Genomic DNA, 13,344 nt, shown 5'->3' with positions numbered 1-13,344 from the left:
ACAATTTACATCATATAGACAGTTAAAAGACCCGCATTAAAATACCCCAATTGTAAAAACCCGATATAAAATTAAGATTTAACGTTTAAAATACAATTTAAAAACAGTTAGGAGGAATAAGAATAATTACGATTGAGCCAGGCCAGATAATTGAAAGAGGTGGGTCTTCAGCTGTACACGGAAGGAGCGGAGATCGGAAGTAATCCTGATGTCACGGGGGAGGTCATTCCACAGGGCTGGGCCCACCACAGAGAAGGCTCTGCTCCTGGGTGTCGCCCCCCGGCACTGTTTGGCGGACGGTACCCGGAGAAGTCCCTCTCTGTGTGAGCGAATTGGTCGTAGGGATGTGTGGGGCAGGATGCGATCCTGCATATAACTAGGCCCTGTGCCATGAAGCGCTTTAAAGATCATAATCAAAACCTTGAAACGCACTCGGTAGACCACAGGAAGCCAGTGCAGCTCGCGCAGGAGAGGTGTTACAGGGGAGTACCTAGTCCTCCCCATAATCACCCGCGCGGCCGCATTCTGGACCAACTGTAGTCTCCGAGTGCATCTCAAGGGAAGCCCCATGTAGAGAGCATTGCAGTAATCCAGGCGAGACGTCACTAGCGCATGGGTGACTGTGCGTAGGGCATCCCAGTCCAATAAGGGGCGCAATTGGCGCATCAGGCGGACCTGATGGAACGCCCCCCTTGCCACGGCTGTTACATGGTTATCCATGGACAGCCGGGCATCCAGGAGGACGCCCAAATTGCGCACCTGTTCCATGGGGGCTAGTTGGACGCCCCCGATGGCCAGAGATGGAAACACCTGGTTGAACCGGGAGGCCGGAAGCCACAGCCACTCCGTCTTGGAAGGGTTGAGTTTTAGTCGGTTGCCATCCATCCAGACCCGTACGGCCTCCAGACACCGGGACATCATTTCGACGGCCTCATTGGGGTGGTTCGGGGTGGAAATGTATAGCTGAGTATCATCAGCATACAGATGATATCCCACCCCAAAACCACGGATGATCTCGCCCAGCGGTTTCATATATGTGTTGAACAGGAGAGGCGAGAGTACCGATCCCTGTGGCACTCCACATGTGAGTGGCCTCCGGGTCGAACTCTGCTCCCCTGTCAACACACGTTGCGTCCGATCAGAGAGGTAGGAGCCAAACCACCGTAAGACGGTGCCCCTGACTCCCAGCCCCTCTAGCCGGTGCAACAGGATACCATGGTCGATGGTATCGAACGCCGCCGAGAGATCTAATAGGACCAGGATAGAGGAACAACCCCTATCTCTGGCCCTCCAGAGATCATCAACCAATGCGACCAAGGCCGTCTCTGTGCTGTGCCCGGGTCGGAAGCCGGACTGGCGCGGGTCTAGATAATCATTTTCCTCCAGGTGACGTGGGAACTGCTGTGCTACCACACTCTCTACAACCTTCGCTAAAAAAGGAAGGTTGGAGACTGGACGATAATTGACTAGGTCCGTTGGGTCCAGGGAAGGCTTCTTGAGCAGGGGCCTCACCACCGCCTCTTTCAAGGCGGCCGGTAGAGAACCCTCACCCAACGAGGCGTTCACCAGGCCCAGGAGCCAGTCGCGCGTAACCTCCCAGGATGCCAGTACAAGCCAGGAGGGACACGGGTCCAATAAACATGTGGTAGGTCGCAGACGTCCACGCAACCTGTCCAAATCCTCGATGGCAACCGAGTCAAACTCCTCCCAAAGCGGTCCCTCAAGACTCGCAACGGGCGTCTCTACTGAATCACTGAAAGGGGTCCATCCCATCCGGATTTGAGCGACTTTGTCCTGTAGATAATTCCCAAACTCCTCTGCTCTGCCCTGTAGTGGGGCTTCCCGTGGTCTCTCAAACAAGAGGGAACGGGTCACCCGAAATAGGGCAGCAGGGCGGTTGTCTGCAGACGCAATAAGAGCGGCACAATGTTGACGTTTGGCCGCTCTTAATGCCACAAGGTACGTCTTCAAATATGCTCGTACCTGTGCTCGGTCAAATTCGGAACGGGAGGATCTCCAACGACTCTCTAGGCGTCTCTTGTGGCGTTTCATCACCCTTAGCTCCTCGGTAAACCAAGGTGCCAGGGTGGTTCGTCGCCGCAAGAGAGGCCGCAAAGGCGCCACCCGGTCTAGGGCCCCGGTAGTCGCACTATTCCATGCGTCTACCAGGTCCTCCACTCGGGGGCGGGTCAGGTCCACAGTAGGTGGCCCAAGTTCCGTCTGGAACCTATCCGGTTCCATCAGGCGCTTGGGGCGGAACCATCTAATACCTTCCAGTTCCGCCTCCTCGCGGCGGGGGGTAGCACCAGGGAAGTCCAGCCGGAGAAGTGAGTGATCCGACCATGACAGGGGAATAGTGTCTAGATCCCCTATTCCCAGATCACTCGTCCACTGGCCAGAGACAAAAACAAGGTCCAGGGTGTGGCCTCCCTCGTGAGTAGGGCCCTGAATTAACTGGGTCAGGTCCATGGCTGTCATGGAAGCCATGAACTCCCGAACCCCCTCAGACGCTTCTCCCATCGACGGCAGATTAAAATCCCCCATCACTAAAAGTTTGGGGGTCTCAACCGCCACCGATGAGATCAGCTCAAGGAGTTCGGGCAGGGCCGCTGAAGTATAGCGAGGAGCCAGGTATACTATCAGCAGGCCCAACTGCCTCCCTGGGCCCCATCTCACGACGAGGGACTCACACCCGGATGTCTGCGGCACAGTGAACTCTCTCGGCTCTAAGTCTTCCCGGATAATCACAGCTACCCCACCGCCCCTTCCCTGGGCCCGAGGCTGGTGAAATGCTCGATAACCTGGTGGGCACATTTCCACAAGGGGTAGACCTCCCTCGTGGCCCAACCAGGTCTCGGTTATTCCGGCGAGGTCCGGCTCCCCCTCCAAAATTAGATCGTGGATGAGGGGGGCCTTATTAACAACGGACCTCGCATTGCATAACAGCAGTCTCAGGCCTTGGGTCTGTAGGTCCTGACCACCTAGTATGCAGGGGTTGGTACAAACGACCGGGAATGACCAAAAGCCCCGGTCTCCCAACCGACTACGTGCTCTTAAGTTGTCCTCACACCTGCCCCTCCCCACGACTGTTGGTATTGAGGAGCCCTGAACAGGAATGCTATCTTCCCTCTCCTCCCCCACTCCGCTCCCTCCTCTTTCGACCACACCTAAGTGCCTGGCTCTACCATCCCTCCTAACCGGTTCCCCCCCCCCACCCCTAGAACCCCTTACAATTTTTAAAAAAGATTTTATTAAAAAACCCCACAATGTGCGCTTCCTCCACCTCTCTGGGTTAATAAACCCGTCCTCGAGGTGGGTCCTAGAAAGGGCAGGAGGACATAACTGCGAGAGGGGGGATTCTCGCAGTAAAATAAGGTCAGACCTCGCATACATGACAAATAGTGGATAGTAAATACGCCGGGCTACAGAAGGATTCTGGGTGCTGAGATGTTAAATAAGTCTACCCGTAGAAATCATAGCGAACGGCAGCTAAGATCACAAAATGAGAAAGAAGGGGAAAGAAATCGGTAGAAGTAGCTAAAAATAAATAGGCCCACCATAGGGTTAGGAAGTTCTTCAAAGTCCATAAGTTAGGCAGTTCTTCAAAGTCCATAGGGGTGAGAAGGTGATTCATAGCGACAGGGGGGGGGAATTCAAATAGTTCCCCGTAGTTCTTCCAAGCCCCTGATAGTAAAAATTCTCAGAGACTATACGACGGCTGGTGAACAAGCCCTGATGGGGAGGGGGTGGTGTCAGCGGCTCACCGTGCATCTTTCAAACGCCAGCGTCGCCACCGCGCCATTTCAGAAGGCCTCTATTATTCATTCCGATGCCCTCCGCAGATCCAACATCCCCGGTGACTCAGATGATTCATAATGGATGTTTCGTGCCCAGCCCCAACCTCCCACGATGTCCACTGGGCTTCTAGAAGGCTCGGGGCACCCGGCGGGTCCAGCGAGTCGGGGGATTGATGTTTAACGCCCCCCGGTGGTCTTCCATGTTTTATTGCTATGAGAACAAATGATTAGGGTATTTCTGGATCTTATGACATTTTTATCACGATTCTGTTTGTTTTAATTTTTTTCCATTGTACCTACAGAATATAGGATATGCCCTTTCTTTTGAGAAATACTTCATTCTCTTTTCTGTTTCTAGATGAATGAAGAGATGTTGTGTCAAGAATTTGGACGTTTTGGGCCTTTGGCAAGTGTGAAAATTATGTGGCCAAGGACTGATGAAGAAAGAGCAAGAGAAAGGAATTGTGGATTTGTTGCCTTCATGAATAGGAGAGATGCTGAACGTGCACTAAAGAATTTAAATGGTACTAAAGGATTGAAATTAATTGCCTATATAAGATATCAGGAGGAACATTGAGCAAAGCAAGGTGTTCCAGTGAAAATCATTGTGTGGGGAAGGTTTACTAACTTATCTATGCTTTGTTATGCAAATCTTAACAAAAGATTTTCCTTACCTTTTAAGAATTTTGAAGTTAAGAAATTAGTAGGTGCCAGATGAATTAATTTATCAGATTGCCTGTTATGTTTATATAACTGGGCTTTTCCCTCAGAGGAATTTATTTCATTTTTGGTTTCTTATTCTTACTTCTACTTATTTGAAAAAAAGAAAATGCCTACTCCAGATTTAGCTCTAATAGTAGTATTTGAATGATATGAAAGCCAATTATTGCAACCATGTAATTGTGTGCATGTCAACAAAGTCTTATGTCCACTTTTACATTCGATAAAATACCTTGATGTGAGAATTGATTGGAAGTTGCAGTGTTTAATTACTACAAGTAGTCCTTGACTTACAACAGTTCATTTAGTAACCGTTCAAAGTTACAATGGCACTGAAAATAACCATTTTTCCTACTTGTGACCATTGCAGCATCCCCATGGTCACATGATCAAAATTCAGATGCTTGGCAATTGATTCATATTTATGATAGTTTCAGTATCCCAGGGTCATGTGATCAGCTTTTGCAGCCTTCTGACCAGGAAAGTCAATGGGGAATCCATGTTCAGTTAACTGTTACTAATTTAACAAATGCAATGATTCACTTAAAAACCGTGGCAAGAAAATTTGTAAAATGGGGCAAACTCATTTAACAAATGTTTCACTTAGCAACATAAATTTTGGGCTCAATTTTGGTCGTAACTTGGGCACTACCTGTACAGTATCCTTACTCGGACATCTTTAAAAACTAATACTGAATTTAATGCAATTTATTTCTGTTGCATGATACATATGTTAGACAACAGTGAGCTTCTATGTAAGGACCTATTTTCATTGAAACACTGATAATGCAGTTTCTAAATCAGTACATTTCTTCCCCAGGCAAGATGATCATGTCTTTTGAAATGAAATTAGGCTGGGGCAAAGCTGTTCCTATTCCTCCTCATCCTATATATATTCCTCCTTCAATGATGGAACATACCCTTCCACCACCTCCTTCGGGTCTGCCATTTAATGCTCAGCCCAGAGAGAGACTGAAGAATCCTAATGCTCCAATGTTGCCACCACCTAAAAACAAAGAAGATTTTGAGAAGGTAAAAAGTTACTCAGGGCCGTACATCTTCTGTATGATAGTATTTGTAACTCTGTGATAGAAGTTTGCTTAATTGTGCCCTGCCTTAGTTTAAGGAGCCTCATTCCCTCGTCATGTTTGGGCTACATAATTGGGTTTTGTTTTTAATTGCACTTTTAAATCTGGCCACCACGTGTTTTCCCCTTCCACGCTCCCTGGTTTTTTTCCTCTTCTGTCCCCCTTTTGTTAGCTGCCAGATTTGCAGTCTCTAAATTAATCTTTTTAAAGGCTACATTTAAATTCAGCCAGATTGATTAATTAGGATGAGCTCACATGTTTCAATGTAAAAAGCTATTTCAGACATTAAATCGGTAGTTGAAAATAACAGGATAGTTAAAGGATTTTTAAAAAAAACAAATGGTAAGTAACTCTTAAACACAAGTGATATCACATTGTTTTAATACTTTCATGAAGTTTCTCAGCTTTGAAAGGGTTGAGAACCTAATGGCCAGTACAAATATAACCAATAAGCTACAGATTGCTTCCTTTTTAAAAATCTTGTTGCCTTTCTCAGGCAAGTTTTTGGTTTTGGACTGCAAAACTTTAGTGCTGGCTTTAACATAGTTAAACGTTACATGGGCAGTGATAATAATTGTGGTGAAAACCTCTTGGGCTCTTCCTGGTCGCATTCTCTAAAGCCTGGCTTCTTAGCAGGGTTCAAAATCTGGTAAGGCAGAGCCTTGGTTAGCTTAAACCAGGGATGTCCAAACTTGGCAACTTTAAGACTTGTGGACTTCAACTCCCAGAATTCCCCAGCCAGCAGAGCTGGCTGGGGAATTCTGGGAGTTGAAGTCCACAAGTCTTAAAGTTGCCAAGTTTGGACACCCCTGGCTTAAACTATTGCCACTCCCCGTTTGATTTTTAACTGTGATTAAAAACAGTAGGGCTCTCAGATCCGCTGAAAAAGCTCCTTTGGAACACATGGGACCTATATGAAGCCCCTCTTTTCAAATCATCAAAGTGCCACACATTTTTCCAGTCTCATGCAACTGTTTTGTAAGCAGTTCTCAGCTGTTTTTCTGGCCTGCGCGTGCACTTTTGATGATTCAAAAAGATGTTATTTTTATGGGCTCCCGCGTATTCCAAATCACCGCTTTCAAAAGATTTAAAAAACAACAACAATAAAAACTGGGAGAAGTCAGTGTCCAGAAAGGAGGGGATGGAAAGAATTTAATACCATACCCTGATCACATAAACATGGTGGGAACACCACAAATGTTAGCTTGCATAGGACTAACTTAGTAAATAGAAAATATGATTCAATTTTCTGTATATGCCTTCATCTGGCAAGCCCCTTCATATGCATGTGGTGGGTTTGTCTATGTACATTGAGGCTTTTATTTTTTTTAATAGCTTTTCTATGCTGCATGTGTAACTTGTTTCACAACCTGAAGATGTTAAGAATAGCAATTGATGCAGTAAAAAGGAAACTGCTATTGAGAAAAGTAAAAGCCCTACTCTACACATGGATATCTGTGCCTAATCCTTTGGGCTGTTATCAGTATAGTATCTATTCAGTGCATTGATGTACATTCTATTTGGAATGTCATTTGCAATTTGTGAACTTTTTGTGGTTCACCACACACAATAATTTGCTATGTATTTGCATAGTCTATAACTGCAGCAGTGATTGCCTGCAAACATGTGATAGATGTGTAGTATTTTCAATGCATATGTATTTTTTGCTTGTTACTTGTTAACAATACTCACATATTCTATGTTTATTATCTGATGTGACTTCATATACAGACTCTGTCGCAAGCCATAGTCAAAGTGGTTATCCCAACAGAAAGGTACATGTTTTTCTTTATTATTACTGATCTAAATATAGCGACTATCCCATTTGGAATTTAATATAAATTGTGATGTTGAGGAAAAGTTTAGTCTTGACTGAGCAATGGTTGCTTTGTAAGTGTGAGAATGTTAAGGTTTGCTATCTACATTAAACTGACTTTTACTAGTATTTCAGTTCTGTTGTAGGATTAATGGAGTGAAGAGAATAGAATAACAGTTGGAAGGAACCTTGGAGGTCATCTAGTCTAACCCCCTGCTTAGGCAATGAAGTTGGAATTATTTTAGTAGATGGTTACAAAGAAAGACCAGTTTTTCTCAACTTTATGCCTTAAAAGTGTTTTAAATTGTACCTTTCATTGTGTCTAGATAGCATACAGGACCAAATATTGTGGGCAGTCATTATAAAGCAGATCTAAAGTTATCATGTTGTGAAAAGATAGACTCTTGGATGTCAGTAAAAACCAGTGGGTTTAGGCTTGCCTATTAGTTTAATAATCAAAAGGATACATTTATTGCATCAATATGGGGATATTGAGTAGATTTTAACTATATCCAGAATTAACAGTTATATCATCTTTGTTATGGGTTATCATGGTTCTGATCTTGGCTCATTGATTGACTTGTATGATTGAGGTTTGGATGACAGATCTTTTCTGTAATCTTCTGAAAGCTTTAGTATAGTAATTCATATTTTTTTCTTTATCTTTCTTTAAATTAAGTGGTGAGAGTATTCAGCGTATCTAAGTATGGCAGGTATAATTTTCATAATCAGGATATAATTTAGTCTAATGTAATTCAGGGTCAAATGAGTATAGCATATATCAGGCAAATCCTTGCTCAGCCAAGCAAAAAGCTCTTCTGAAACATAGCAACACAAACACTTGTTTAAAATAAACGACCACCAAAGATTTCCAAATTCTCTTTGACATTGGCCTTGGTGAACAACACCAGCTGAACTGTCTGCGGCAGCGGGGGACCAGGAAAACATCATGGGATGGATTGGGAAAGTATACAGTTTTTGACCAGACATTGGTACGATCAGCTCCAATTAATGTGGTTTTATTATAACTGAAATACTTCTTTTTGTTGGCCAAATTAATGTTTTACAGCTATTATCCTTTGGTTTTAAGTTGTTTTTTAATCATAAACACTCATAATGTAACCAGGCTATACATTTTGAAGACAGAAATGCAAGCATCTTTTCCATGATGCTTTTTTTTTATTAAAGAGGAGAGCAATTTTCATTGCTGAAGAGTTATGTGATATGACTTACAAGAGCCAGGAGAATGTGTTTGCATATGTTTCCTTATTTTTGTTGTTGCTTAGGATTGAAAATAAAACCTGTTTCCGAAAAAGAATGTTCTAGTTTTGCTCACTGCAGCATTTTAAGAGTCCAACGCTGGAAAATATTTCTCTGTATGTCAATAAATATATTGGTGAAACCTCTGTTTAGAAACCTGTTGTAGTGGATGGGAATTCCAGTTGTATTAAATCATTTTATGTCATTTTTGCAATAGTGTCATTATACCAATGAAATAAAATGATTTCTGTAATGACATCATGTGAATGATGTACATTCTAATTAACAGGCAATTGTAAATAACAACTGATTCCCCCCATTCAATCTGTTAAATTGACGTTTCACCTTATTGTTGAATTAAACTGGTTTTGATGCTTCAACATACTGACAATATGTTTTGGAAGTAGTGAAGAGAGAGAGGTAAGCCCACTGAGTTCTCCTGTGTCATTATTTAGGATTGTAAATTTAGTGGGCTTAAAATAAGAGGAAGGAAATTTACCTTTGGAATTCATGAATTTATTAATGCTGCTTATTTTCATTGTGCTTCTTTGCATTATTTATAGACGCCATACTGTCAAGATGTCCTGGCATAAAAGTAGGAAAAGGGGAAAAAAAAGTAAAAATACATTAAAATAAAATGCAGGAATAAAACATCTTCATTTAAGACAATCAGATTTAAAAAGAAATAAAATAGCACATTTTGAAAGCTAGGTTAAAAGTAAAACAATTCAGCAGCTCTTTTCTTTTGATGGAGAAGACATTCTTCAAAAAGAATGTTACCACTAAAATGTTTTTTCTTTTACTTATACAACCGGTCATGCCTCATTGGCAGGAAAGGAGAGCTTTAGGTGATTTCATATGTAAGATAAGTAGTCCTTGAAATGCAAAGAGCTATAATCTTAAAAATCAGAATCTGAAATTAAGTTTGCAGAACCATTTTAAAATAGAAATTCCATGTGATCAAATAATTCCTCTTAGATTTCTGCAGTGACTAAAATGATAATATTTTGTATATTATGAGCATTAATTTGAAGGATGATGATAGGAAATTAAGAAATAAGTAGAAGATAACACATTAAAGGCTACTTTTAGTAATTAATTTAGTTTTTAATTGTATAAGATTAGTCATAGTAATAATTAAAACAGGACTTTTTTCCATTCAGTGTTCGCAATACGCTAAAAACAAATGTGCGTTTTCTCTGGTTCTTGATGTCAAATTCTATGCACACTTGAAGTTCCCTAAACCCTAAGCTTATAAATTTGGGGTTTATACTTCATTTAGTAGCTACAAAATCCTTTTGAATGTGCCAGAGAACCAATATTCTTTCAGTTTGGAGCATGTAATACAAGAATAAAATTGGGGTGGGTAAATGGGAATTAGGAGCTTTTATTGTTCTAGTATCTCTTATGTGCTATGAAACTTACCTTTGTATACAACTAAGCACCCAAACAAAATGAGCTCTTTTTTATGTGCGAGGACATATGTGGCATAGACTTTTCATACTTTCATTTAGCACCTTTCCTTTATAAGATCAAGAACTTATGTTTAACTCTGAAAAGCATAAGCTACAGTCTACCTAAGTGGCCTACGATACTACTTTTTAGAAAAAAATGCTAAAATAATACTAAGTAGCTAACTATATATGGATCTCTTACTCGCAGTTCTCCAAATTGGGGTTAATGGAACTGCTTCCTAAAATAAATTAACTTAAAGAAGTTCACGGAAGAAAAGTACCTTCCTCATTTTTTGTCTCTCTTAAAAGAGAAGTATGTATCCATATGGAAAAGAGTTGCTGGTGGAAAGCAAAATTGACCAACCTGGTTTTAGCTGATTTTCTACTTATTTAAGATTTTTTTTGCACCTTACCATCTTTGGTTGAAGAAAGCTCCTTGATCTTCCAGAGCTAGTTTTGGAACTTTAGCGGGAATGAAAAACTTTTCCTTCTGTGACCTTCTTAATGTTAACTTGTCTTTGGATTCAAGCAACTGCCTGAAAATCTGAGAAATCCCCAAATAATAACCTCTAAATTGAATTGTAGTTTTTATTTTTTCTCTCTAATGTAAGCTTCAGATATATTAGTGCATTTTGAAATGCTCAATAATGAACAATGATTTTTTAAAGTTGTACTCAATAAAGAATAATAAGTATACAACGTATTTAGAGTTTTGTGAGTCAGTTTAACACTAATGACAGTTTTGTTTTCATCAGTTCTTAATGTTTCTGGAGAAAACTTACTCCCTAATGTTGTATTTGTTAAAAAATACATTTCTATCATAGTCTTATAGGGAGTTCCAGGTGATTCAAGAAGCTGTCAATACAGCTGTCAGTTGTAGAAAACAGAGTTCCTTGGCTATTTGCAGCCCAACCCACTCTGTATTTTTGTTGCTCACATTTATACATAATCAAACAACTCGATTTTTAACCAATATTTTAATTTTTAATTTTTTACTGGATTCAAACACCGTCTTATCAAATGTTACGAATGTAATTTTGATCATATTGATTTCTTAAAGAAACATGCTTAATATGCTATCTTTCATGGCATGGCATGAGTTGTATTCATATTTATTTATAAGAATTATGAATTACTTCACTCCAGAGGCTTTAAGCATGCAAAACAATACAGTTGTCTCAGGTAAAAATAAGGAACCAGTGAGATCTTGTACTGAACAAATAATCTAGGAGTTGTAGGACTTCTTTATACTCATGTTAATATTGAAGGCCATTGTCCAAATTTATTTTTGATTATGTAAGGTTAGAATAATGATATAATTTAAGAATTTTGAGCAATGTTCTTAACTATACAGCAAAAATAATCTTTTTTCATTTATAAATGCCTTAGGTGGTGCATAGTTTGCATAATGTTAGGTATGAATCAATTTTCCTTTAACTGTGTTGTTGTTGCAGGAACTTGCTTGCATTAATACATCGAATGATAGAATTTGTGGTGCGTGAAGGACCTATGTTTGAAGCCATGATCATGAATAGAGAAATCAATAATCCAATGTTCAGGTAATTAATATTTTGATTAGCTCTGTTTGGTATTATATATTATATAATTGTTGAATTGAATTTGTTATGTAGAAAATATTGCATTAAGTTACTTTTTGTTTTGATTTTGAAACTTTACAATACTTTTTGCCTTACTTTTAGGATGTCTCATTTTTCTTTCCTGTTATTTATTTTGATTCTACTCTGCTTTTTGTTTAGGTTTTTATTTGAGAATCAGACTCCAGCACATGTGTACTACAGATGGAAGCTTTATTCAATTCTACAGGTAGGAAATGTTTTTACAACAATTTTAGTATTATTAGGTTAACTCTGCTGGCTGGATGACTGGTGGCCTAAAAAAAGAGCAAGATCTTAGAAAATTGGAAATACTTTTTTGCCGGTCCAGCACTTGTTTTACTCTATTTAAAATGTTTATTCTTATTTGTTAGGGTGATGCTCCAACCAAATGGAGGACTGAAGACTTTCGCATGTTTAAAAATGGTTCCTTTTGGAGGCCACCTCCTTTAAATCCATATCTCCATGGGATGTCTGAAGAACAGGAACCTGAAGCATTTGTGGAAGAGCCAAGCAAGAAGGGTGCACTTAAGGAGGAGTAAGCATCTTTAAAGAGCCTAATGTACCTAATTTTTCTCTAGACCTAAAACAGACCATCTACAGTATTGCCCCATATTTAGTAATACCCAAAATTCAAATTCCATTATAAGAAGAACTAATTGTATGTTTTCTTTTTGGAGCAGCATTTCATAATCTCTTAATCAGCTTTTTTGGTTGCTGACTAAAGATGAAAGAATATGTTCTTAGTTTCAGTAAAATCAATCTATACCAGATTGTTTTTAGTTACTTCGATTCTGAAATATAATATACACAACTCATTTATAAATATAACGGAAAAGATGTTGCTAAGTGTTCTAAAAATTTGAAACTGAAATTTTAGACAGAGGGACAAATTAGAGGAAATCCTGCGTGGGTTAACACCGCGTAAGAATGATATTGGAGATGCAATGGTTTTCTGTCTTAATAATGCTGAGGCTGCTGAAGAAATAGTGGACTGTATTGCAGAATCATTATCCATCTTGAAAACGCCACTCCCTAAAAAGGTATGTTTGATCTCTACGTGATTTTGATTCTCACTGACATTGAATTGGTATTTATTGAATAACCAACCACAAAAGGACAATTAATATCTTTTACTAAATCAATATTGTCCTAAATGCTAAAATCTGTTAATGGCCAAAATCATACTATTCTAATGCAAATTTCAGCCCATTTCCTTTTCAGGAAAAAAAAAATCACTAATAATTTTTAAAGTTTTAACAATATTTAATTTTTCCAGTGTAGAAAAAATTCGGGTAGTTTGGTATATTTGAACAACACTTGGTACTGCATAACATTTTTAAGAAAATGATTTTTCCTAATTTATTTACTGTATTTGTATTGTTTTATACTCCTGTTAATGGGGTAAAATGTTTCTCTTTTAATACAAATGAAATTAGCAGTAGTAACTTAATTCTATATTTTTTATAGATTGCAAGATTATATTTGGTTTCTGATGTGTTGTACAATTCTTCTGCGAAAGTTGCCAATGCTTCATATTACAGAAAATTGTAAGTATAAAGTTTTAAACTCTCTTGAAAAAAAAAAAACTACTTG

At 39.9% G+C, this 13,344-nt stretch overlaps 1 protein-coding gene across 3 annotated transcripts in view; it reads left to right on the top strand.

The window, feature by feature from the left end:
- U2SURP (U2 snRNP associated SURP domain containing) overlaps positions 1-13,344 on the top strand; it is a 48,373-nt gene that overhangs the window by 22,858 nt on the left and 12,171 nt on the right. For 2 of the 3 annotated variants that reach the window (XM_081955883.1, XM_081955884.1), the window contains exons 10-17: positions 4,156-4,321; positions 5,338-5,549; positions 7,337-7,380; positions 11,590-11,694; positions 11,893-11,959; positions 12,123-12,286; positions 12,629-12,791; positions 13,219-13,298. In XM_081955883.1, the coding sequence (XP_081812009.1) occupies positions 4,156-4,321; positions 5,338-5,549; positions 7,337-7,380; positions 11,590-11,694; positions 11,893-11,959; positions 12,123-12,286; positions 12,629-12,791; positions 13,219-13,298 (1,001 nt within the window). Of the gene's footprint in view, positions 1-4,155; positions 4,322-5,337; positions 5,550-7,336; positions 7,381-11,589; positions 11,695-11,892; positions 11,960-12,122; positions 12,287-12,628; positions 12,792-13,218; positions 13,299-13,344 lie in introns of those variants that run through there. The other variant, XM_081955885.1, reaches the window with a different exon arrangement.

This window comes from Natrix helvetica, assembly GCF_964273705.1.
Source record: "Natrix helvetica genome assembly, chromosome: 5".
NCBI lineage: Eukaryota > Metazoa > Chordata > Lepidosauria > Squamata > Natricidae > Natrix > Natrix helvetica.
The sequence above is the reverse complement of the archived record's forward strand: the minus strand, read 5'-3'. Positions and strand labels throughout refer to the sequence as shown.